General features: G+C 51.8%; 1 protein-coding gene across 13 annotated transcripts in view; it reads left to right on the forward strand.

Annotated features, from left to right (window-relative positions):
* The window catches only part of RGS6 (regulator of G protein signaling 6), a 579647-nt gene extending 557377 nt beyond the window's left edge, over positions 1 to 22270 (forward strand). For 5 of the 13 annotated variants that reach the window (XM_038545148.1, XM_038545144.1, XM_038545146.1 and 2 more), the window contains 2 exons: positions 9469 to 9535; positions 18184 to 22270. In XM_038545148.1, the coding sequence (XP_038401076.1) occupies positions 9469 to 9535; positions 18184 to 18350 (234 nt within the window). In that variant the 3' untranslated portion in view covers positions 18351 to 22270. Of the gene's footprint in view, positions 1 to 1897; positions 1973 to 9468; positions 9536 to 16106; positions 18159 to 18183 lie in introns of those variants that run through there. The other 8 variants (XM_038545152.1, XM_038545153.1, XM_038545151.1 and 5 more) reach the window with 7 other exon arrangements.
* The last annotated feature ends 2133 nt before the right edge of the window (positions 22271 to 24403 follow it).

Here is a 24403-nt window from a genome sequence, read left to right on the forward strand (position 1 = left end):
GTGGGCCAGCTGCCATTTAGGACTCTTTGGTGGCAAGAGGCCTTGATCCAAGTGGTTGGATAGCTCAGTCAGCTCTTCTCTCATACCAGTTTCCTTTCTTTTCTTGGTAAAAGAGAAACCTTTGGAGAACGCAGATTGTTCTTTCCGAGTTTTAAGATGTATTATGACACGGAGGGATTATCTGTTGAAGGCCAGAGATGGCCCCTTTTACATGAGATCCTAGGGAGCAGTTTAATGTGGTTCATGGAAGCTGCTAGGGCCTTGCGAGTTTGGGCACAGAGGGGGCCTTGGAACCCCCAGTAGAGGCAGCAATGTGTGAGCTTCTCCTTCCAATGGAAATTGCATTCTGAGTCACCCAGAATTTGAATACAACGCGATTATCAGTGGACAACTATCATGTAGTTGGGTGTCCTAGAGCCACAGGGTCCACACAAAGCCCTGCCCATTTGACAGGGAAGGCTCAAATTTTTTTTTTTTTTTTTTTTTTTTTTCTAGAAGGCTCAGATTTAAGACCAAACAGAACTGAAAGTCTATGGGTTGGTGCAACCAGCCCATGTTGTACCTTCATTCAAAACAGAAAATAGGACTCCTCCAATGGGGCCATGCCCCACAGACGGCCAGCTGGCCAAGCACAGTGCAGGCTAGATTTCGGCCCCTACTTGACCTTCAGCTGCCCTTGGGCAGTGACTGACCCACACCACTGTACATGGGGGGCCTGGTCCGAGGGAGCCCAGTCCAAGAACTCGAACCAAAGCAGCCTCACAAGGGGGAGCCCCACATGTGATTTCAGGCTATACAAACACAGCCTATCTCTCTCCTAGTCCTGTGTGCTGGGAAGCTTCCTTCCACCACAACTATAAAATGTGTAAGCCACAGCAGGAAACCTGCGGTGCATCGCGGTGGCTCACCTTTGCATCACCTTCCCCCTCCTCCTCTGATTCCTTGGTGGAGGTCCTGGTGGTACCGCGTGGTGGAGCAGGGGACTTCTCCAACTAAAGACCACTCTGTACTGCTCACTGCCCAGCAGCCTGCCATTCTCTGCCATCTGCCTGGTTTTGCTGTTGACACATGACGAGGAGGGCGTGAGGGCGGCCAGAGCTGGAAGGCTTGCCGCCCCTTTGCTCTCCCTTAGGTATGCTCCTTTCCTCAGAGCCTCTTGGGACAGGAGGGGCCCCACCGTGGCTGCCTCTGACACACAGGACCCGGGATGCGTAGGAGGAGGGTGAGGGGAAGCAAAGCGCCTTCCACCGAGGCTCAGTGGCAGCAATTTGATTGTCCCTTTCTGGGTGGTGGCCGAAGCTACCTGGTGAGAACTCCAGCCTGGGGAGGAGAGAATGTCCTCTCTCCTCGTGTACAGTTCTGTGGAAGAGGCCACAGGGGGGCCTCGAGGGAGGGGAAATGGCAGCCCAAGTGATGCTGGCAGGAGCTTCCCCTGACACCTTGGCCGAGGGGGTTGGTTGAAGCCTCAGCTGCCCTCTCAAGAGCTTCATCACCCAGAGCCTCAGGCCCTAAAGATGGGAAATGGGGTTGCTGGGGCCTGAGCGAGCACTAGAGGCCCCAGAGAAGAGCGGAGATGAGGACCGGGTATCCATCCACCTATGAGGACATGGCAGTGGAGCTTTGTCAAGGTGCTCCTTGGAATTGAAACCATGGGGCCCGAAGCCGAGGGTTGCATGGCACATTCCCAGTGGCATCTCCACAACAGGCATTTCCGTCTTGCCTGCCAAAGCTGCCAAGGAATGCAGCAGGAAAGTCAGCTGGAGACCAGGAAGCTCTGGAAGCCAGCTGTCACCCACCCTCCCTCGCCCCTCCCTCCCTCTCCCTTTCCTCCTTCTTGGCCAAAAGAAAAGCTAATGAGAGGGGGAAAGTCAGCAGCTCACCTTCCCTCCTTCCCCAGGCAGCTCTGCGGAAGAAACCCTCAGCCCCAGGCCCAGGTGCTGAAGAGGAAGTGGAAGGCTGAGGCTCCTGGCAGGTGAGGCAGTAGGCAGACCAGGAGGGGGCCACCCCAGCCCAGCAGTAGCAGCCCCTTCCCCCAGGAGGCTGTCCCCCACCAGAGTGTCATGGGGAACAGCCACCCACTCTGGTGGCATGAGTCCTCAAATACCTGGACTCAGCAGGGCCCCTGAAGGGCTTTGACCTTAGGCCAAAAAATCCTTTTGGGCCTCTAGCAAAGTACTCTTGGCTAAAAATCTTTACATACGGTTGGTTTTGACTGCAAATAGTTCTTGGGCCCCTTTGAAACCACGAGATCAGACTGTCGTTCTAGGCTCTCTCCGGCCAGAGCCCCGAGGCCCAGCAATAGTGAAACCGTGGCCTGCCTGGAGATGGAGATGGACTTCCATGGTAGAATTTGGGAAAGAAAGCATAAAATCCTACCTCTTTTGAGCAGTGAGGACTTCTGGGGCCCTGTGGAACTCCTCAGCAGCCCCCATGCAGAGTGGCTCCTGCTCTCATCCCCAGGGCTCACTCACACACTGTGACCCCTGGAGGGCAGGGGGGGAGGGGTCACCAGAAACAGGGTAAGCAACACATGCCAATCACTCCTGTCAGTTCTGCAGTCCCTGCCCTTCCAGATGGATGCCCAGCTGGGTGTGTGTTGGGATTAGGTAAGGGGTGAGGTCCGCTGGGCAGAAAGGTGGGCTCCAGAGTGGGTGCTGTGGCATCAACCGTGCATTGTGGGGCTTGGGAAAGAATGCACGGTGAGCATCTGGGGACCTCAGCATCGCTTTGCTCCTCACCTGCAACCATACTTTCTGGTTCCCTGGAGAACTCTGGGCCAGCTTGCCACTGTCCTCTCTCAGAGGTGAGCAAAAGGAGGTTACCAGAGTCTGTGCTATCCTGGTTATAGCCAGTGGTCAGTTAAGCCTCCTCTGTACCTCTCTCTCCATCTTGGCTCCAGGCAAAGCTTCAAAAAGCATATTTAATATTATAGCATTGTAGCTGAAAAATGCAAATGTAAAAATCTATTTTTTATAAACAAACTATATAATATGTAAGACAACTGAATCACCTTGGCTGCCAGGATTCAGAAAGGGAAAAGTGATCAAGTGATTCCCGATGGGAGGGGATAGGCTGGGGTCTTCCAAAACTCTGGGAAAGGGTGAGATTTCTGTGTATCAAAGAGGGTTAGGCATTTTCAGTTTGAAGAAATTTAGCCCTACATCCTGCCACTCCTCTCAGAAGGAGGAACCCCCAGCTGTTGCAGCTGATGGTTCAACCTGTCAACCCAAAGCAGCCAAAATCCTCTTCCCACGGAGTGCCCTCCCCCAAGAGAGAAAACCCAGCAGTGGCTCAGCCTCCCCACCCAGGGGGCACAAGGAGGCAAGCTCTGCAAAGCAGCTCCCGCTTCCTCTCGCCAGCCCTCCCTCCCCACCACCCAGACCCTCTTTCGCCTTCCCCAGACCCCAGTGTGACGAGCAGTCAAGTGAAAATCCAACTCCTCTGAGGCAGAAAGGCACAGCTGTGTGTTTACAGCCACTGATTCAGATCCAAATCGCATACCCTGCCAGTCTCCCGCAAGGCAGGCTGGGGGCAAACTGTGTCTCTATGTTCCAGGAGGGAATCTATTTTGGGAAGTGACCTGCAGCCCTTTGCCATAACAGAGCCTTCCTCTCACTCCCACCCCCCCACCCCCCCAGTCAGGAAAGACGTGCTTCTAGAAGGAGCTTTCACTTTACCAGTGGCTGATGAGGTTGTGGGATTTCACCCTGTTCCTTGTCACTTATATAGTCAGACTTTTGGCACATGTCCCCAGGCAGCCACATGGGAATAGCCATGGGCTTCCATCTGTCTAGTGAGAAGGCAGAGGGTGAAGGTGACCGCAGGGCCGTCGGTGACATGAACAGCGGGAAGTGCAGACCGCTCAGCAGGACAGGACACCCACTTCTGCAAAGGATGGAATCTGCCTGTCTGGCCAGGGGGACAACGGGGCCGAAGAGAGAAACCCCCAAGTGTTAGTCAGGCTTTGGGATAGCAGGAACTTAGGAAGGGGACAAAGCTGCCAATGTCAAGGTCAGGGAGAAGAGCCCCAGTCTGCCTGTGTCCAGCCGGGAAAGTTAGAAGTCAGAGAGCTCGAGGTCTAAGGTCTAAAACCATGGTGGAGTTCTCCCCAAATGAGCTCTTGGTGAAAATGACTGGTGGTGGGGTCTCCCCTTTTGTATACCAGAAAGTGAGTATCTTTGGTTTGACTCAAGTTTGAGAATCTCAGCATTCCGGAAGGAGGGCACGATATAAAATCTTATGTAGGGACAATCTGTGAGATGTTGCTGTGTAGCAGAATGCTAAATGGAACACTGCCTGGGGGGCTGAGAAGGCTCAGAACAGGGGGATTGTCAGTTCGACCATGTTACCTGAAGGCCAATGAGAGAAGGACACTTCGGTGGCTCCCCAGCAGATGGGAAGGCGAGGCAGGGTTGGGGAGTGTGTAACCACCCCAGCAGTGGCAGGGTCCAGCTAGCAGTGATCTTTGCACTCTCCCTAATCCCAGCCAAATCCTTTCAACCTGAGGACCACGGCCCCCAACAGGAGTGGTTCTTCTCGGTATGATATTTGGCAGGAACTTTCCACAACTCCCCTGTCAGCCTGGCTGATTTTAGAAGGATGACCTGTCATCACTACACCCCTTGCTCCAGAGAATATTTATTTGTGTCCTGCTGTTAGTGCAGTAAGGTTGAAACCAATATCTGTTCCTTCCCTTCTCCCCTTCCACCTCCACTCTCTCTGTGTTTGCCAGAACTGGGTAAAGCAAGTGTATTCATGGCATCTTAATGACTGGTAAGAGGGTGAACTCATAGATCTGTGTCAACTAGAAACTGCCTTTCTGGTAGGCCACATGGCCCTGTCCTGTCGACCTCCTTTGAGAGGACTCAGATGAAGAGAAAACACCTCAGTCATATTAACAGATCTGAAATTGCAAGGTGTTGCTCATTCAGGAGACAATGGAATTCTATTTGAAAAGTATCTCCTTCTGGTGGGATCGTAGGTCAAAAACAACTACATAAAATTTAACAACATAAAATTTATGTTAAAAAAATTCAGCCTCATAACTATAGGATGGCATTCATAGCCTTTGCTGCAATCCAAGTAAAAAAAAAATATCTTGGGTTGTAGCTGGCTATAAGCTTCATATAAGCAAAAGCAAGGTGCAGTTGCCTTAAAAAAAAAAAAAAAAAAAAAAAAAAAAAAAAAAGCTACTTTAGGCTATAATAACCAAAGTGGAATGGCCAAAAGAGAAAAGAAAAGTGGCTCACTGTTTTCATGTTATTCTAGGCTGTGTTGAGTCTTGGTTCTGAGCACCCACAATTTGTCAGAACTTGAACAATCTAGGGATATTCTGGAAGAGTCACTGGAGAAACCATGTCAGGGGGGATAAAGATGTCCAGCTCCTCAGGAGACTAGATAACCATCATGAGATATATTTGTATCTTCCACAGTAAGTGGACCTTTCTAGGGAGTTCCAGGCAAAGCTAGAAGAAATGGGTAGAAGATACAGGGAGGGCCGCTGTACTGGAGAATAATAGTAGCAACTTCCCAACAGTGGGATATGTCACCTGGAGGATCACTGAGCTCCCTGGAAATATTCAGAAGCTGAATGGCCAAGGGTATCACAGAGCAGACTTCTGCATTGGATTCTATCTTTTTTTTTTTTTTCTTAAGAGAAGGAGAAATGGAGGGGAGGGGGAGAGGGAGAGAGAGAATCTTAACTCAGTCTCCATACCCAGTGTGGCAAAGCCCCATGCAGGACTTGATCTCACGACGCTGAGATCACAACCTGAGGAGGAATCAAGAGTCACGTGTTCAACTTACTGAGCCACCTAGATGACAGCCACCCTCTATCATCTCTTTTAGCTGGAATCCTCCGATGCATTACTTGTTAAATGGATCCTACTGTATTTTATTCTATGGTTTATAAATAACCCTTAAAAAAGGAGAATGGATCATATGAGGGAGTTTGCTGAGATTGGAGGAGTCAGATTAGCCTCTGCCTTTGAGGGAGAAAAAGCCAGATGATGACACAGGCAAAGCAAGGAAAACTGTCAAGGAGCGGAATTACTGCCCTTCACATGTCATCCTTGCCTTTTGTTTTTTGGGATTGTTTTTTTTTTTTTTTTTTTTAAGCCAATCGCTGCTGATGCAGCTGAGCTCTGGCAAGAGGGCTCTCTCCCCTGAATGCCTGAAAGGAGGTCAGCGAGCAGAGGACACAGGCGCCCGCTGGCACAGGGCAGCTGAGCGGCTGTAGTGCAGTCAGGCCGAGCACAGCCGGGGTGGGCATGTGCGTGGGACACCCTGGCTCTGAGTTGGAAAACGCTTGGCCTGTCCTCATTCCCATCCAGAAAGGGTGCTTTGTGGAAAGTGGAAAAGGTGAGAAAGCCAGTTGCCTCTTACCCAGTGCCAGTTGCAGATTTCAGGTGGGCAAGCTGGCACCCATACTATCTCCACGTGGCCAGGAGCAGAACACGCTCCCAGGGGCCTTAGACCAGGGAGCAACTGCCCTTCTGGGGCGCTCACCTCCTGGGCTCTGCCTTGAGGACTTATCTTCAGCCTAACTCAGGGGAAGGAAGGGCTCCATGTCACATTCTTTCCAGCTGTCCTGAAGACCAACACGATTGCAGATGACACTCGTCTTCTCTCGGGCTTCACCAGGGCTGCTTTCAACTCATCATGGGATTGTATAATTATGGTGATTACAGCTTATGGCTTTTTTTCCTCTCTTCATCTCTTGCTTTCAGATTCTTTAAGGCCTCTCATTATACATGGCGATCCCCGTGAAGTCAGCAAAGTTTTAATAAGACATTTTTTAAAGCTAAAGAAAACCCAGTTAGAGTTGATTGGTACTATGTCCCCTCAGACAGTCCTTTAAAACTCTGTCGGGCACCATTGGTGCCTGGATATGAGATGGGGAGGGAAAGGTAATGGGGATCCAGAAGGCACCCATGCTTTTTCACAGGTTGAGAATGGTTTGAGAACCATTCCATGCCATGTCCCTGGCCTTTCTCATTTGCGCTAAGAGTGGGGTGCATCTGAACCCCCACACCTAATGGGAAAAGACAGACCATCAAGCAAGGATAGCGGCCCTGGCCTTTACATCATAACAAATTAAGTTGGAAAATAGACATAAAGCAGCCAATACAAAACTCAATCCAACCTTGTAATCTGCGGCAAAAGTAGAGAGGAAATTCTGATGGATTTTCTGTCCTGGATGATACTGGAAGGTTCTGGGGCATCCATTTTTCTAACTATGTAAAGGAGCCAACCATTAGCATTTGTGACCGATCGCAACAGGGCAATCATATACTTGATGGTGGTTTCCTTGGTAATGGCACAGCTCCAGAGCCCGTCATTTGCTAGCTCTCAATAACAGCTTTTCCTAAATTGTTTCTAGATCTGTAGGATGTTATGGGAAGGATCACCAGGAAGGAGTGCAGGTGGGGTGGCCACTGGAACCCCCGACCTGCGCTTCAGTGGCTTTCCACGGGTTTAGTTTCAGGGGCCTCTTCTTCTCCACACTCCCTGGGACCACATGAATAACCACAGTGAGGTATACGGTGCCCCTGCGGGACCCGCCTTGGAGAGACTCCTTGGGGCTGACTGCCCAGAGCTGTCCAGACTACTTCTTACCCTGGCCGTAGCCAGGGGGTCACACCTGGAGTGTACCTGAGCAGCACCCATCACCCAGAGCCAACTGTTGTTGAAACCTGGCACATTTCCAACTGCATTCTCGTCCCCCACTGAAGACTGACCTGCTCACTTTGCCCCGAGAACAGTGCCCCTTTGGTGGCCACCAGAGAGCATGGAAGCGTTGGGTTAAAGATGGACAGCCCTGGCTGACACCTGTCCAGCCACCTGGGACTGGCACAAGACCCCAGGGGAGCCGCTCACCTGGCCAATGGTTAGAGCACAGCCCCAGCCTGCTGCACAGGGGGATACTGGCACCAAACGAGGACAGAATAGTAGTCACTGCCATTTCTGGGGGGCTCGCAGTGTTATAGTATGGGTGTCTGCACCATACTGGGCTTGGCCAGCGAGGGACTTTGTTTCCATTTCAGTGCTACCACTTAGCAGCCTCTCTGAGCCTCAGTTTTCTCATCCGTGAAAGGGAGATAAGAGTGACAATTAAGTGGGGAACAAATACACCGGGTGCTTAGCAGAGTGTTTGCAGTACGTGTGCTCAAGTGGAACTCTTTGTATTATTATTTTCATTATTACGCTGTTTTGCCCCCCCCCCCCGCCCCCGTGCTTAGCTTGTATTACCTTACTTAATTTCCAACAATATTCTCTGCAGTAGGTATCCTGTATTTTGCAATCGGGGCTGGGGACGTGCATATCCCATGTATGACAGTGGTGTGCAAGGCACATCTAATTATGACAGTGACCGCTTGTCGAACGACTTGCTATACGGTAGCTATTATTATTGGCTCACTTTTAAAGTCCAGAGCTAATTTCTCTGCTTTCCTTCGGAATGGAGGGACCGAGGTGACTGGCAGGCCAGTTTCTACCCTGCGGTCAGTTACGTGGGGCCCCTAAGCACTTCCCAGGCCATGAGAGCTGTGTGGTGCTGGGGGTGGGGAGAGCCACTTAGAGAATGTTGCATCCACTGTCAGGATCTGGCATTTGCCACCGCCGCCCCTCTCCCACCCACCCATCGAGGTGCACAACCCTGAGACACCTCCTGCTTCCAGATACGGATCAGGAGTAGTTGTCTCCATGGTAAGAGCGTGAAATGCAGTCCTCCAGCTGTAGCACTCTGCACAACAGAAGCCTCATTCCCAGAAACCCTCACCTCTCAGCTGTCTGCCTGCCTGGAGCCACCCTGAGCAATACAACCTCAGCGAGTCTGGTTGCTCCATCTGCCAGATAAACAAAGGCTTGTATTTTTTTAGCCACACACTACAAAGTGGGGTTGTTGGAGGAGTCAGAAGCAAGTGGCAGGGGATGCTTTGAAATCCCTCCTAAACCAGATCCCTGGGGTACATGCTTTTCCACTGCTTGTAGTATTGACAGAAACAGAAGCAGAGAGGCCATTTCCACTGACACGAATGGCTTCTTCCGGGGGGAGAATTTGGGTTTTATATCTGTATCTTAAAGTAAATGCTTTAAGTTTGCAGTGTTTGTCAAAGATTGGCATCGTAGGAGCCTGATATAAAGCTCTGCAGCCAATCACATAATTGCTTATGCAGCTTGCATGAGATGCTTCTGTAAGTGCCTATGGTGTAAACATGCACATGAATATGTGTACACGGCTGTAGCACACAGGTGCATGTATTGCCTGCCTGACCTATGCCTCTGTGTTCAGTGTGTGACTTGTGAGTAACATACGCTGCAGACTCGCATGTGCCTCTGCGCATGCATTGCATGCCCGCTGCAGCTGTGTGCATGTCTGGGTAGGGGCACCCCGAAAGCCACAGGTATTCATGGTTTCAGCTGGATAAGTTATTCTTCACTTCCCTTCTTAAAAACACAATTGCCTAGTGCTGCTGGCGCAGAGTCAGAATGGCCGCTGCATTTCACCCCCGAGGTGGCTTCCTTCCAGCAGTGGGTGAGTGATCCCCGCGTCCGCACTCTCTAACCTTTTTTGGGATCCTTCTGCACAGAAGGTGCTCCAAAATCTGGAAGAGATGATCTGTTTGTCCGTGGCCTTGTCTCTGCCTACCTCCCTTGTTCCCACACCCTTGTTCCAGGAACAGTCAGCAGCACCTAGTTTTTGGTGTCCCCATTTTTTTCTGCCCATTTTTTGCACCTGTAGTTTTTTTCTTCCTAAGGGCCAATGAGCCAGGGGTCCAGAAATGATGCTAAGCTATAAGTCCCTTGTCTCAGAGGCAGTGTGCAAATAATGTCTTTAGGTGCTGATCGCTTCTCCTAAACCCCTAGCAGAACAAGACAGAAATGTTCACTACCTTTGATGGTGCTTTTAAATCCAACAGCAGCATCCTTGCACTTACAGAGTCCACAACCCTTCCCCTGTGGCCCAGGGCCAAGTCCCCCAGGAACATTTCTACCTACTAGACCATCAGGAGAGAAGAAGGTTGGGCAAGCACCTATCCACTGTCCCATGGGCACCAAAAGCATTGCAGCAACATATAAAAAGGGTCTGTAGGGAAGAAGGTTCCCAGTGGATGGGAGTTCCACCGACCTGAGTTTCTATCTAGAGATCCCTGAAAATGCTGTTTGACCCATCCCCTAATGTACTTTTTCAGGTTGGAAATACATGTGTGATAAATGCCTACTGAAGCGCATTCCTGGTGGTAGGGAAGAAAGAGAAATAAGCTGGCCTTCCTTGCATTTGTGTCCAGATGGACATGGACATTCATGGAAGGATTATGCTTTTGGGCGGTGGGGGGCAGTCCTCATGTTGACTGCCTGTGCCTTCTAGACTCTGCTTTGGCAGCCGGCTTAACCACAGACCCCAACCTATAGATGAGTTTTGGCTGAACTTGTTCATAGGAGGTGAGAGGTGCCCTTGGGAAGGAGATTTAGAGTCCCCGTGGTTCTGCAGGAGAGTCACACGTTGCCAAGCAAATGATTCCACCTGCTGTCTCTTCCACTAAACTTCAGTGGCACTCTCCCCTGGAGCCATGGTCAAGGGTCACTTGCACATCCTACTTGGAAAAAAGTATCACATTGTTGCTAGTAGCAACACAGCCATGTCCCTGTTTCCTGGAGTCTCTTGACCTTTGCCTAATTTGGAGTGAACCGGAGCTAAGATCCTAAAGCATATCTGGGGAGGAGACGGAGGAACAGGGGAAGAGGAAGGCATTGCATGGGCTACAGGAAGGCATACTACTGAGGGGCCTTGCAAGCGGAATGCCCACCTCCACTCCACTCCTGAATCCACCAAGAACTTCCCTGTAAGCTGAGTATACAAAGAGCACCAGGGTTGTTCAGTCAGAACCAGAGGAAGGAGAGATGGAGATCTGATATGAAAAGGGGGACATTTCTCCCTGCACAGAAAGAACACAGGCAAGGTGGCAAGGCACAGCTTGGAAAGGAAGCTGGGGAATCTGCGCCTGGGCATTGTGCCACCAGCTTAGGGCACAGATGCTATCCCCTTGTCACTCTTGGCATAGCTGCCTGGTTCCGGATTTGTCCCTGCGTAGCTGGGGGACCACGGAGGAAGCTCTCCTACCACCCGCCAAAATTAACAAGAGAGGCTGGCCTTTGCAAAGAGCCCCATATGTGATGAGCATGATGGAGGGCAGGAGGCAGGAGGCAGAAATGCCACCCACCGAGGGCTCCCCCAGCCTGGCTAGGACACTGGATTTAGGCACTTGGTTCTAATTGGAATTGGTTCCAATTAGAGTAAGACAGCTCCACCTGCCCCTCCTTAGAAAGGTAAACATTACACCTGCTTCCCTCCTGCCTGGGACAGTTGCTATGGAGACCCTAGAGGCATCAGCACCAATAATATGTGAGCACAAACAGAAGTGCTAGCTTCACCTGGCCTGTCCAGCAGGTGCACTTTAAAGCCATGCACGCCAGGCTTTGGAGACAGGGGCCCCAGCTCAGTGCAATAGCCAGTCTCACTTTGCCGGGCTAGGCCAGCCAAAAGATGACACCTTCCCTCTCAGGAGTCCCAAATATGATGAGGGGAAGGACCCCAGACAGAGCAGAAATGCTTGCAGTGGTATCTGGCATGTCCAGGAGTGGAAGCTTCTTTCTCAGTGAGGTTGAGGAGATCTCCTTGGGCTGCCCAAAAAGATTGCCCAGTGTGGATTGGCATGGAGGCGTCGTTAGTCTCTGAGCGTCTCCATCTCCCTCCTTCCTTGAGCGTGATGGCCACATACAAAGTAGAAAGCTTATGGAGGCCGACCCACTTAGCTCTGCCACTGACTAGCTGTATGCTCTCGGCCCAGGGACTCAAGCTCTATTTGAGCCTGTTTCTTCATCTATCCTGACACCATATATCATAAGACTTTAACCTAAGATATCGTAAGACTTTAAAGTAATGCAGAACTGGCAAGGATGGTGTGGACATTAACACCAGTGTCTGTAAAATGCCTGGTGTGTTTGACACACAATAGTTGTTCAATGTTCTATTGTCAGGTAGCTGTTAGTAACTGTCCTCAGTAGTTAACCCCGACCCCTGGTAATGGGACCATTCCCACCCCGTCACCATCAAGGTCCATGCTAACTGAAGAGGAAGGCACTTGAGACGGGAGAGTTCCTGGGATATTGACACCACCCCATTGGGCAGGAATAAGAAATTCAAAGAGAAAGTCCTTGGGAGATCACAGCATAGATTGGTCCTTTCACATTTAGTACCTTTCACATTTAGGAGCACTGGCAATTCACCTTTTCTAAGTTAAAGGAAAAAATTAAGACGAAAAAGCACTGGTAGCTGCCATTATAGGCCAGAGTAAGGTTTCTGAAACTGCTAATGGCCCCAGTGATATTTTATGGGAATTGTTTTCAGATGATATAACTACTGGTAGATCCCATAGACCCACCATTTTACACTGCAAAATCTGGTTGGTTTTTTACCGCTGTACCTAAAATAGTGAGCTGTTTCCAAAAAATCCATTATTTTTATTGTGATCATATTCCTTATTTTTTGACAGGTTTAAATGCATATGAGTGAAATTAATTCTTTAGCCAGTGAACTTTTTTTATTATAATTCAATTTTCACCTATTTCTGGGTTTTTTTATTTGAGCGTTGTTTTATGTTTGTGGTATCTTATTTTTAAAAGTCAAATAGAATATTTTAAAGCCAAATAAAATGCCCTTCAGCTCCTGAGAGATCAGAAAGCTTTGCAAGGACCCAAGTGTAATGTAGATCCCAGGAATGGATCTTGCCACAGGCTCTGGCCCCCAACTACTGCAGAGTGAGAAGCCTAAAGCATGCTTCCTCCTCCCTGTGGGGCTCCAGCCTGGCCCTACTGTGGATTAGCAGTGTGTGATCTTTGGCTAGTCCCAAGACCGGGTTTTCCCCTTTCATGTGCTCCACTTGGCCATGAAGTTCAGCAGAGGCTGAGTTGATGAGAAATGGAGACTTGAGAAGTTTTTTGAAACTCATCTGTATTAAGTATGGATTTTCCTGCCTTTCTCTGCCAGATTCTAAAACCCTTGAACTACCCCAAGCAAGTGGCACTCTTTCCCCAGAATGAAACATCATTGAGAAAGGAGGTGTCACAGAATCCCTTATACGCCTGTTTGAAATCATCCCTTTGGCTTTGCTCAGTGGAGAGGGGGTGCCGGGGGCACCAACCTCCAGGGAAGTCACCCGATGAAGTCAGGCAGGTTCTTGACTTCTCCCCTCCTGCCAAACCCAAGCCAGGACCCTTACCTTCCCACCTGGTTCTTAGGCTCCTGATTGCTCTCCTCAGCAAGCCCTCCTCCCCAGGCCCGTGATTTCATGCACACTCATCATTTATGAGCCCAAGCATCATCTACTCATGGGTGACCTTCAGTCTCCTTGAAGAGGACAGCTTATCCCGGGAGCCTCCCACTTCTTGCCTACTGAGGTCATTTGGTGAGCCCTATTCAGCAAAACACAATTTTCATTAGCCAGGATGAAAAATGCCTGTATCACAACGAGATGATCAGTTTGGATCAATGCACTAGGAACAGTGTTCCATACAGGTTCTATTGCAAGTTCTAGTTCCTCTTGCTGAAGAATCGGGTTTCTCCTACACTGGAGTAGATAAAGCACTGGATTAAGCCCAAAGGCAAAGTCATAGGGCCAGCAACTGAAAAAAGAGGAAGGAGTGGGAAATTTCAAAGCAGAGATGCAATGGCTGGATTTTTTTTCCCTAATCTCTTTTTTTCTCTTGGGTTATAATTACATATAGCAAAATGAACAGATCTGAAATGTGTGGTTCAGTGAATTTAACAAATGTTTTGTACCGGTGTCACCTATGCCCCATGACCCTGGAAGGTTCCCCCATGCCCCTTTCTACACAATGCCATCCTTCTCCTCCAGAGGCAACCACAGTTGATTTCTATCCCCGTAGTAACATGGATTTAGACTTGGCAGACTTGAGATTTGTAACTTTGGTCTTAGGTCATCTGGGCAAATCAGCTTGAGAGTCTCAGCAGCAGCTCAGATGTCTTTACTCCCTTAGCATTGAGAAGGGTCCTGCCTGAGTCCCTAGCGCTTGGCTCTGCTGCCCCCAGTATGCCACCTAACCCTCAGGGTTACTGTCTGAGCCACAGCCCTCCTCCCAGCCAAAGAGTTTAGCATCAGTGTCCCAGGTAAGTAAGCAGTGAAAGCTCCTGGTAACCCGGACCGTGCATGCTTTGTTGATTAATATCTGGAAGTGCAATGCACAGAGCCACAGCATGTCAAGCAGCATGTTGATTTTTCTTCAAGCACTGCACAAAAGGGAGCCGTTCCTTTTGTGCATTTCCTTTTAGAAACAAAGGATTCCATGACCACCTTCTTCCAGGCTTCTAGCCATCAAGATGGCCACAGAGCTAAAATGATTAGTCAGGGTGGAGGGTGGATGTTTGTGAACCCAGTCCATGAAATTGAAGGATCCTAATTCTATTGGATTAACTTTGCCAAATGTCTCAAAGGTGAAAAGCACATTGTCTGTATGCAAAGCTTCGGGTGACTCTGGAATGTACCTTCTGCAGTTCAGTTCTTAATCACTGTATATTTTTTCACTTGGACAAAGGCTGCCTGCTAATAGCATTTTCAACCACCTTCAGCTGCTTCGCTCGGCTACGCCAAGGCCTCAGGCTGAGCTGGCTGCAGTTTCCTGGCACCATGGTCCGTTCCCAACTGACCAGCACTGGGGAACATCACACATTCACACCCTGAAAAAATGGCTTCCCTTGTCACTATGCAAGATGCCAGGTGGAAGTAGAACTACCACTCCCCTTCCTGAGTGTTTCCTACAGAATCATCCAATTAGAGGCGGGGAAGGGGGTGAAGAAGAGGGAGAGAGGAGCCTGAGAGGGTGCAGGGCAGGAGCGCTCTTCACTCTGGACAGGGCAGGTAGCTCAGGGGCTCCCAGCAAGCCCCTAGCAGCATGGACCTTGGGGCAGCTCATTTCTGAACACAGGTAGTCTCTGCTGTCAGATTTCACTTTGATCCCTGAAAATTACAGGAGCCTCAGCTCTTCAGAAGAGAGGCAGCTGCTGAGCTGGTGTGATTGCAGGATTTCTTCCCCAAAGCCCGAGGCCAGGCATCTAGCCATGCCTGCGTCCTGCATGAATAACCACCTGCCAGCCCCACCCAGGAGGTTACTGAGTAGCGGCCAGATTGCAGTTGGACCGAGCTGCCCCCTGAGCCGACCCTAAACCTCACGACCTCCTTTAGCAGCAGAACTGGCATTTGAAAAATGTATGTGTGCAGGGCCGGGGGGAGGGAAGGGAGACAATAATGCCAAGGAACACCACCTGGATTGCTGAGAGGCTGGGAACAATCTCAGGGCAAGTTCCCCAGGCTGGCCTCTGAAGTCCTGAGAAATGGAAGCAGCTGGGGGGAAGGGGAGGAGAAGGCATTGACGGCTGGCCACAGGTCCTTGGAGTCAGAGCTGTGAGGCTGAGCTCCAGGACTCAAGCAGGAAGAGATTAATTAGTGCCTCCAAGCCTAGCCCAGCCCCTTCTACAGAACAGGGAGGGGCGGAGGGTAGGGGACCTCAGGGCCAAAGGCACCTAAAACAGACAGTCCCATAATAATCCAGATACAGAATCTCCAACCTCCCTCAACGTACAACCCCCTCTCCAGCCAAAATGACCTCACTAATGAGGAAGAAGCTATAATGAGGGTTTAGATGCCTGGTAAACCTCACCTTCTTTGTTTCTGGGCTCTTAACATACACACTAGCAATAGACTTATTCAGGAGCTTTAGTGATTTTTTTTTTTCACATCCACCAGCTAAATCAGAGCCCGAATACCACGTATGGCAAAGCCAAACATCATATTTGGTGACATAACATGTAATTTGTTGCCCTGGTGGAAAAGGGACAGAAGGAGGGGGGAGGAGCCAGTATTTGGTGTGTGGCTACTGCAGCAATAACGGACACCAAGAGGCAAGCAGAATCCGTCCGTGCCCTTCAAACAAGCAGGGATGGTCATGGGTAAAGGGGCTGGCGGGATGGGGGGAGGGTTAGAACCCTCGGACCAGGAGGCCCCAGCCTCATCAGCTCCACATTTCCCCAGAGGGAACCTCACACACATACCCGCGCTTCCTGCCTTCAGGCCTGCATCAAGAAGGCACAATCCCAGATGAACCAACAGGATGACAAATGCCTCGAGCTCCATCTAAGAAAGGGCAGTCAAGGAGAGTAGCAGCCATGTGTGTGTCTTAGAATCCAGGGCTGGAGAAAGTCCCTGAAGGTCATCAGCCTCTGCCAGCTGCGAGCTCTCGTCCTGCCTAACCCGTTCTCCACAGAGAAGTTAGCCAGCCACCTTGCCTTTAGTGATCTTGCAAAGACTGGCACTGTAACCCTCTAGGATTAAAAAAATACCAATCTGATTAAAAAAATCCTTACCCTGGTATAAATGTATCCTGCTGCAGGCTAAGTTTAGTGTATGTGAAGATTCAGATAAGGTTGCTGATGAGGAGATTCTGTGTGTGTATGTGTGGGGGGGCTTAAAACAGGGGAGAAAAAAAATGAAGTTTTGTCTCACTAGGGAAAAGGAAGAGTGAAAGAAAAGGAGAAAAAGAGCAAGGGGATGTAGATGCAGACTTTCCAACAGCTCCCGAGGGCAGATCCATTTCTGGACAAGCTCCCATGCATGCCACTGGAATTCTCAAAGTCAATCTGGCATGTCCCTCTATGGAGAGCTAAGCCAGATGACACGTTGTCTTGCATCCAGCAAACTCACAGCCCTTGCTCATTTATTAGATATACCCATTATCCATCAATTCATCAATCAGTAGGTTTATTGAGTACTCTACCAGGCTTCACAAACCTGATCAATTTTTTTTAATTACATCCAGCTTGCACACAGCCAAGCCCAGTAAACAAGATGAGCCCTGACACCCCCACTTGGAAATGGACATGAGGAGCTGCTGGCCCTTGCAGTCTCTCACTACCAAACACCACAGCCCATGCTGATGAGGACCACGTGCTCCCCTTTGCAGATGGCGATGGTGTTGCTGACCCGCTGTCAATAATAGCATGGGTTTCGAGTATTTTCTCAGACCCCGTGATCAATCTGCTTGGGTCCAGCCACACTCTCCTCTAGACCCCTGTCTGATGCTCGGGATTTCTGAGGAGGGTGAGCAAGGAATGGGCCCAGGCTGAGTCAAGGGAAATAAGCAGAATAACTGAGACTCGCTCATCCCCCTCCACCAGCCTCCTGGTGCTCAATCCCACATCCGAGGCTCCTCGGCCACCTATTCCTTGGCACAGGAGTCACTGGCCTCTCTCACGATCTCAGTGCCTCACGCACCAGGCCTCACGGTCCAGTTTAATGTTTTCATTTTCAAGAACTGCTATGTGGGCGGCAAGCGAAGGGTTTGTAGGTAGCCTGAAGTGGAGTCCTCAAACACAGGCCCCCAGGGAGCCAGGAACATAGGACCTGGCAGGAGTGTGCTGCTCTGGGTCTTGCAGTGGCACCTGTTCACCAGCCCAGGATCCTGTCATCAAGAGTTCCCAAAATTTGTGTTTCTCTCCCAGGAAGGGCTCAGTCCTGCCTTTCAGCCAGGATCCTGGGTCTTCTGCATGCGCCTGCATTCCCCCATCTCCTGCATTCCTAAGACTAGCTCATTCATTAGCTTCTAGCCACCCGGATCCTTAACCATCACCTGTGTGGGTCAACCCCCCACTTCCCCATCTTACGACTCCCCAGTCCAGCTTTATTCCAGCGAGGAAGAACTGCTACAGGGGCGGCAAGTGAAGGGCTTATAGATGTCCCGATGTGGAGTCCTCAAACGCCCTGGAATAAAATCCTTCCTCGCTGGAATAAAATCCAGGCCAGGGGCAGCCCACAAGCACTCAGAGGCCCTCTACCTATGAGTGGCAGCAATGCCTGGTTTGGGGTAAGTACAGTTCCCACACACATCCCGCCTGGAAAGAGAAGAGTGCCAGCAGCACACCTCCACTCCCGCCTGGCCCGGAGTCGAGGCTCCCCGGACCCGAGGTCGCCAGGGTCACTTAGCTCGGCCGTTTGGCCTCCGTGGCTCGGGCGGCAAGGAGGAATTCGCGCGTCTGGCTGTCTGTCTGTCCCTGTCTGTGTGTGCGGGTGCGCGTGCGCCTGTGCGTGCCAACCCTGTCGCCTGTCTCTGCAGGGAAAGTCGCTGGCGGGCAAGCGCCTCACCGGCCTGATGCAGTCCTCCTGACGGTGCCCACCGCAGGGCCCGGGCCCGACGACCCCGCGGGCAGGCGGCGGCGCTCCACCTCCGCGGACAGAGGCTCCCTGCGGGGAGACCTGGTCACTGTGAAAGAGAAGGAGTGAGGGCGCTGGCGGGCGGCCCAGGGGAGCCCCGGTGGGTGACCGGGGACGCCGCCGTGCCAAGTCCGCAGAGCCCGGGGTCGGCCCCCGCAGAGGCCCCTGTTTACAACCCTCTCGTCCTTGTATAGTTGTGCGCCGACACCCCGTTCTCTAGGAGGTCCTGGGCCCTGACTCGCCCGGGCCGGCGCCCCGTGGGGCTCCCGTCGTGACTGTCACTCCAGATTACAATCTTCCCCCCCTGGCTGGGGGATCAGGCCTCCCTGCAAACGCCAGAGGGGCCGGCTGGCCCTGAGCACATCCAGTATTACGCCCGCCTCCCCCCCGGCTCCGGTGCACCCGCGGCACCCCCGTAGTGACAGCCACTGTGTCCCGACCGCCCCCTCCCCTCCCCACGTCTGTGTAAGCCCTCCCCGCCAATGCCACGTGTCCCCGGTGCGGCCACAGTGCTGAGCAACCTCGCCGATCGCTTCCCCACCAGCTCCTTCAGGCCCCGAGGCCAGCCTTCCGAGAGGTCCCCGCCGGCCTGGGGCTGCCCGCGCACCTGTCACATGCCTCAAGGCCCCACACCAGAGGAAGCACCGAGTGGACGAAAGAGCTTGTGGCTCGGCAGGCTGTGGAGGTTCTGACCACCTTTTAAACCATTTATCATTTCCCCATTTATTCTGGTTTTGCCCCTTCTCCTTGGTTTGTTCCCCTGTGTTTTACTCAAAATAAACATGGCCATGAACTCAGGGCCACTGGGGTCCTCCCCTCTGGCAGCCCCCCCGCCCCGGGGTGCGGGGAGGTGGCTGGGTCACTCGGCTGGCAGCCCCAACGACATGGTGGCGTCCTGACAGGCACGACCGGGCCCCTGCCCGGCCAGGTCTCCGCTGGGGCTGAAGTTGGGACTGAAGCTGCCACAGAGGGCCTAGGCCAGGGCCAAATGGTTCTCCGACAGCCCGGCGAAGGCGCCGCTAAGCAAAGTTGGTCCTCAAGGAAAAAGCAGACACAAAGCAAAACCTGCAAGAACCTGCAAAAAATCCACTTGTACTCCCTTCATGTGTATGTCAAAATGACTATCTGCCAACTGGCCGTGAGGTAATATATGTAAAGCACCGAGTCAGGTGCCTGGCGCGTAGTAGGTGCTCAGCAAACGGTAGCTATTACTCTCCTCATTGTCACTGTCACCATTGTGATGCCTGTGAGCCCTCGGACGAAGTGGTATGAAGCCACACGTGGTTGAATTCAGACGCTCACGCCACCTGCTAGAACTAGCCTCCTTTGATCTGTTTTTGTCCATAGGTAAAAATTTTCCTGGGGGAGTATATAAATAGCAAACACAGAAGCAAAAAAAAAAAAAAAAAAAAAAGTGATCACTGGTATTTCTTTACTCACGTAGGCAGATTCACCAGCTGGTGACCAAAGGCTCATAAGCTTATTCGCAGACCTTGCCTCCTGGGTGCTTCCATGACCATCTCTGCAGCCCCATGTCTGTGCTGTCGTGTGTCCATTCCACAGAGCCCTGTCCCCAGGGCACCAGCCTTCCATCCCTCCCAGCAGGGCCACTCTGGGCAGTGGGAGACTTGGCTCCAGTTGTACCCTTGTGGGTTCTTGACTACTATGCCTCAGTCTCCCCCACTGGCAGTCGTTGCTCTCTCTGCCAAGTACACTAGACAGTAGAGAGATGACATGTGTTAGGTCCTCAGGTTGCCTTCAGCAGTGGCAATAGACACCCGGATTCTCGTCAGGCACTCCCACACCCTGGTTCCACAAAACCTCCGCACAGGTCCTGGCCCTCATAGATACTCGGTAACTACTTGATGAGTAAATGAATGCAAGGAAGCCCTATCCCATGTTATGGGGTCTCTGGACTCCTCTCTTTGTTCCACCCTTTTTTATCTCCTTGCCTTTCACACAGGGCTCCTTTTCCAGAACCAAAATGCAGTCCAAGTATTTCTGCACCCAACATTGCCCCAAAGAAGCTCCTCCCGGTCAAGGGTCCCCAAGATGTTGTTGACATCGAGGCAGTAGGTATGTGGACAAAGGACATTCTAGCACAGCAGGTGCCTCTGTGCCCTCAGTTACCCAGGGCAAAGTCCTGGCTGCCTCCTGCCCTTCCGCATGGGCTGCAGACAGGGCAGGGTTGGCTTCCCCAGTACTCCTGGCCTCTGTTTCTGAGCGATGGTGGCCAAGACTTGGCCAACCCTGGAGGGCCCCAGAGAGCCACCCCCCCAGAGCCAGGTGGACTGTACCCCTGAGACAGCGCAGGCTGAAGGTATCTAAATACCCCTGGGGACATCCAGAGGGAAGGCATGCCAGAAGGCTCAAAAGAGGAAAGGGTGCTCCGGATGCATTCAGACACAGAGCAATAAATCCCATCACCCCACCTCCCAACCAGGCATGCTCAGTTCTGTGGCCACCATGTGCTCCCCAGTAGATCAAGCCAAGCAACATGGGGAGTGGGAGGTGGGGTTGCTCTGCCCAGTTGGTCAGTCCTAGGTCAGTCTACTGTGCAGACCTTAGATTGCAAGCACACTTGGAAAATACGGTCTTGGCCAGTTCCCCATTGGCCTGGTCTACACAGCCAAAACTTCAAACCAGATTAGACTTTGGAAAGCAGTTCTATAGCAAAGCAGTTTCCCCTCCCTCCAGAAGCTTCCTTAGCTCCCTTGACTGGGCACAGTCTCTGGACCTGGGATTCTTCCCATTCAGAGCTCCTGGGACAAATATCACATTGGCAGCCCCACAGCCAAAGCTTCAGGGGAGCCACAGAAGCAACCATCGAGCCAGCAAGTCAGATGCACAGACATCAGGCATTGGACATCAGACTGAGATCACCTCCGCCTCAAGGGAAGAAAAAAACTGGGGGCTGGGCCCGTGTAAGTGCCCAGCAACAGCCAGAGGGCTCAGTCCAAGCAGCAGGAACTCTCTCGCTGGGGAGAGGGCTTCTTCCCTTCCAGAAAGTGACGCTGTCAGGTGTGGCTGAACCCCAGGAACAAGGTGGGGCCCGGCCCCCGGGGGCAGTCAGCTGAGCTGTGCTACTGGCCCCACCAAGGCCGAGGGGTCAGGCACAGGCCAGCACCCCAGAGTTGTTGCGTAGACCTGTGAACACGTGGGGACATGCTCCAGGGGCGCTTTTCCTGGCAGGATCGCTGGGGTGTTCAAACTACCTCACCAACGGGACCCTGAACCGGGAGCCTGCCGCCCATCTGGCCTTTTTGCTATTGCTGGAAGTTGATGTTTCTCCTAAAACGCACCCTTCCCATTGTGCTCCAAATGCATGGGCTTCAGAAGCCACCACTAAGAAGCCTTGCGCCACGCTGGAAAGGCTAGGGGGCTGTTGGTCTTTGGGCCTTGCGGAGAATGTTGGAGGGAGGTGCTCCAAGAAGGGAGCTGGAAAGCCCTGAGGCTGGGGGAAGATCATGGGCCACCAGCCTCCAGGGGGTCTGGCCAGGCCGAGTATGGAGCGAGGGCCGTAGGAGGCATAGTTGACTAGTGGTCAAATGAACTCACTCCGGGACCCTCTGAAAAGAGTTCTGTGCTATTGTCACAATGGCAAGGGCAAATGCCAGCAGCCTACTCATTAGTACCACCCAGTGATAAGGCCTCCCCTGGGCGCGACCCAGGGGCCATCAAGTAGCAAAGTAGCAAATGTAGCAATAAGGGGCTCGAGGCCTTAAGGGACAGGGTCCAAATGATCCAGTCTTGGCCCTCTCCCCAGTCCCAAGGAGGGCTCAGAGCCAGCTGCTGCCAGCTGTCCGGGGAGGGCTCCTGGTCTATATACTATGCCCACTCACAGCATGATCACGGACACGTCGGAATGGCCTTCTCATAGTGCATGGGGTTCTCATTAGTTTATTTTTCTGGAATTTGGGGTTCGGACCCCAGAACCAAACATGCTGGTACCGTCTAAAAATAAATGACTTTAACCCACTATAATCCAACTAACTCTGTGTGGCTACTTGGTTTGGGGGTTTATTGGGCAGGATTGGCCTCTAGAAAAAAAAAATGTACTACCTCTCTTCCTTCTCTGCTCCCCACCCAGCCCCATTATCACACACACACACACACACACACACACACACACACACACATACACACACACACACAGTCTGTTTCCCACCCCCCCCTCACTCCCTAGCAGAAAAGCTCTGGGAAGTCAGATCTCTGGGGTGGGGGACATCCTGGTAGGGTGGAACAATGGTGTCACCAGAAGGCTAGAGCCCCTGATTCTCCCAAGTTCTCCCTGGCTGCTTGGCCTCTATGCCCCCTTGTTTGTGCTCAGCCACAAAACCCGGTGGCCTGATGAATGCCAGCAGTGTCCAGACTGCACTCCGCTGCCCTTAAATAAAGTCCCAAGATTGAAGTCTGCTGCATACAGATGGTGCTCCTCACAGGGAGCCTCGGTTTCCTGAGCGACAGACAATCCCACCTCCCACTAACACTGAAGCAGCGGGGCTCTGAATGCCTGGAAGTCAGGTTGACGAGAGGAGGACAAGAATGAGGTAAAAAGGAGCCACACAGTGCTGCAATCCTCTCTATTAAAAATAAGGCAGGTACCTAGCAGCTTGCTTCAGTGGCAGAAACTTCACTTCTGGAAGTAGCAGTGATCTGAGAGGCATGGGAATGGGTTTTTGGGCACCTGTGCATGGGAACAAGCCTGTCTCCCACTCCCTGGGCTACCTCCCAGAGCCCACACCAGCCACAGTGCCTGAATTGTCAAGTCTGTGGTATATCCCACTGTCAGGTCTTGGCCCACCATAAAAAAGCCTTGCTTCCCTGTCCTCTATGATCAAGGCCACCACCCCCAAGGAACTCAGAACTCCTCCTACCCAGCAGAGCCGTTAGCTTATTTCCAGAATCTTCCTTTAATAAGTGACCTCTGTCTATGTATCCTACTAACCACTGAGAGCAGAGATCTGCTCAGGTTCAGGGTGGAGGGGGCATTTGAGCTGCCAGTTATACCACTAAAAGCTGTGCCCACCTAGGAATGCCTGTGTAATCCTCTCTCCGCCACCCCCTTTCCGAGGCTTCTGATGCAAAGGGCATGAGGCTATTCCTTCCCGTGGTGCCAGCATCCAATTGCTCATTAGTCTCAGCTCCCAGGGGGTTATTAGGGCATCTCTTAGGACATTTTCTGGGATGCGGCAGCCTCTAAACTCTGTGGCTTGGAGAAGCAACCAGGAGGCCCTCTGAGGGGCATGTCCCCTGCTGGGCCACAGAGTTCTGATGGCATGCTTTCCCTCAACCTGCCTTCTGGAGCAGAGAGTGCCCACGTGATCTCCTGGCTTCCCTTACTGGGACTTGCAATTCGTGAGCTGGGCCCCCTTCCCTATGCCCAGCCCTTCAACACCCACAGTGGGGTTACGGGGGCTACCCTTGAACCCATACACAGAGGGGCATGGCTTCCTGGCCAAGGAGAAGCTACAGGGCCTCACTTGTTCTGAAGGGGCTCGAGGTGGGGGATGCAGCTTGGCATGAGCTCCTTCCAGAACAGAGCTGTTATGCTCCTGCTCCCTTAAAGCCTAGGCTCTATGCTCCCAGAGTCTGGCTTATTTCAGTGGACAAAAGAGAGAAAGGGACACCTGGGTAGCTCAGTGGTTGAGTGTCTGCTTTCAGCTCAGGGCATGATCCTGGGGTCCTGGGATCAAGTCCCACATCAGACTCCCCACAGGGAGCCTGCTTCTCCCTCTGCCTGTGTCTCTGCCTCTCTCTGTGTGTCTCTCATGAATAAATAAATAAAATCTTCAACAAAAAAAAAAAAAAAAGAGAGAAAGAGCCCCTGATTGCGAGGCTGAGACACACAGCCTTGGTTGGAGTGTTAGTTCCTTCATTTGTAAAACAGGGACAAGAATTTTAAAATGTTATGGTTGTCATGAATGATACGTGCCTGGCACATAGTAAGTGCCCATGAAACAGGATCTGGCATTAGTTATTGCTACATCTGAGAGAGGCACGGAGAGGTGGTGAGAGTGGGGTATGTTAGCAAATCCCTCCTAGGCAGCTTTCCCTGCAGCCTGGCCCTGGACGGACCGACAGACAAATGGAAAGTTGGCTCTTCCTGCCGGCAGGGAGGC

The sequence above is a fragment of the Canis lupus genome, chromosome 8 (genome assembly GCF_011100685.1).
Source record: "Canis lupus familiaris isolate Mischka breed German Shepherd chromosome 8, alternate assembly UU_Cfam_GSD_1.0, whole genome shotgun sequence".
Taxonomy (NCBI): Eukaryota; Metazoa; Chordata; class Mammalia; order Carnivora; family Canidae; genus Canis; species Canis lupus.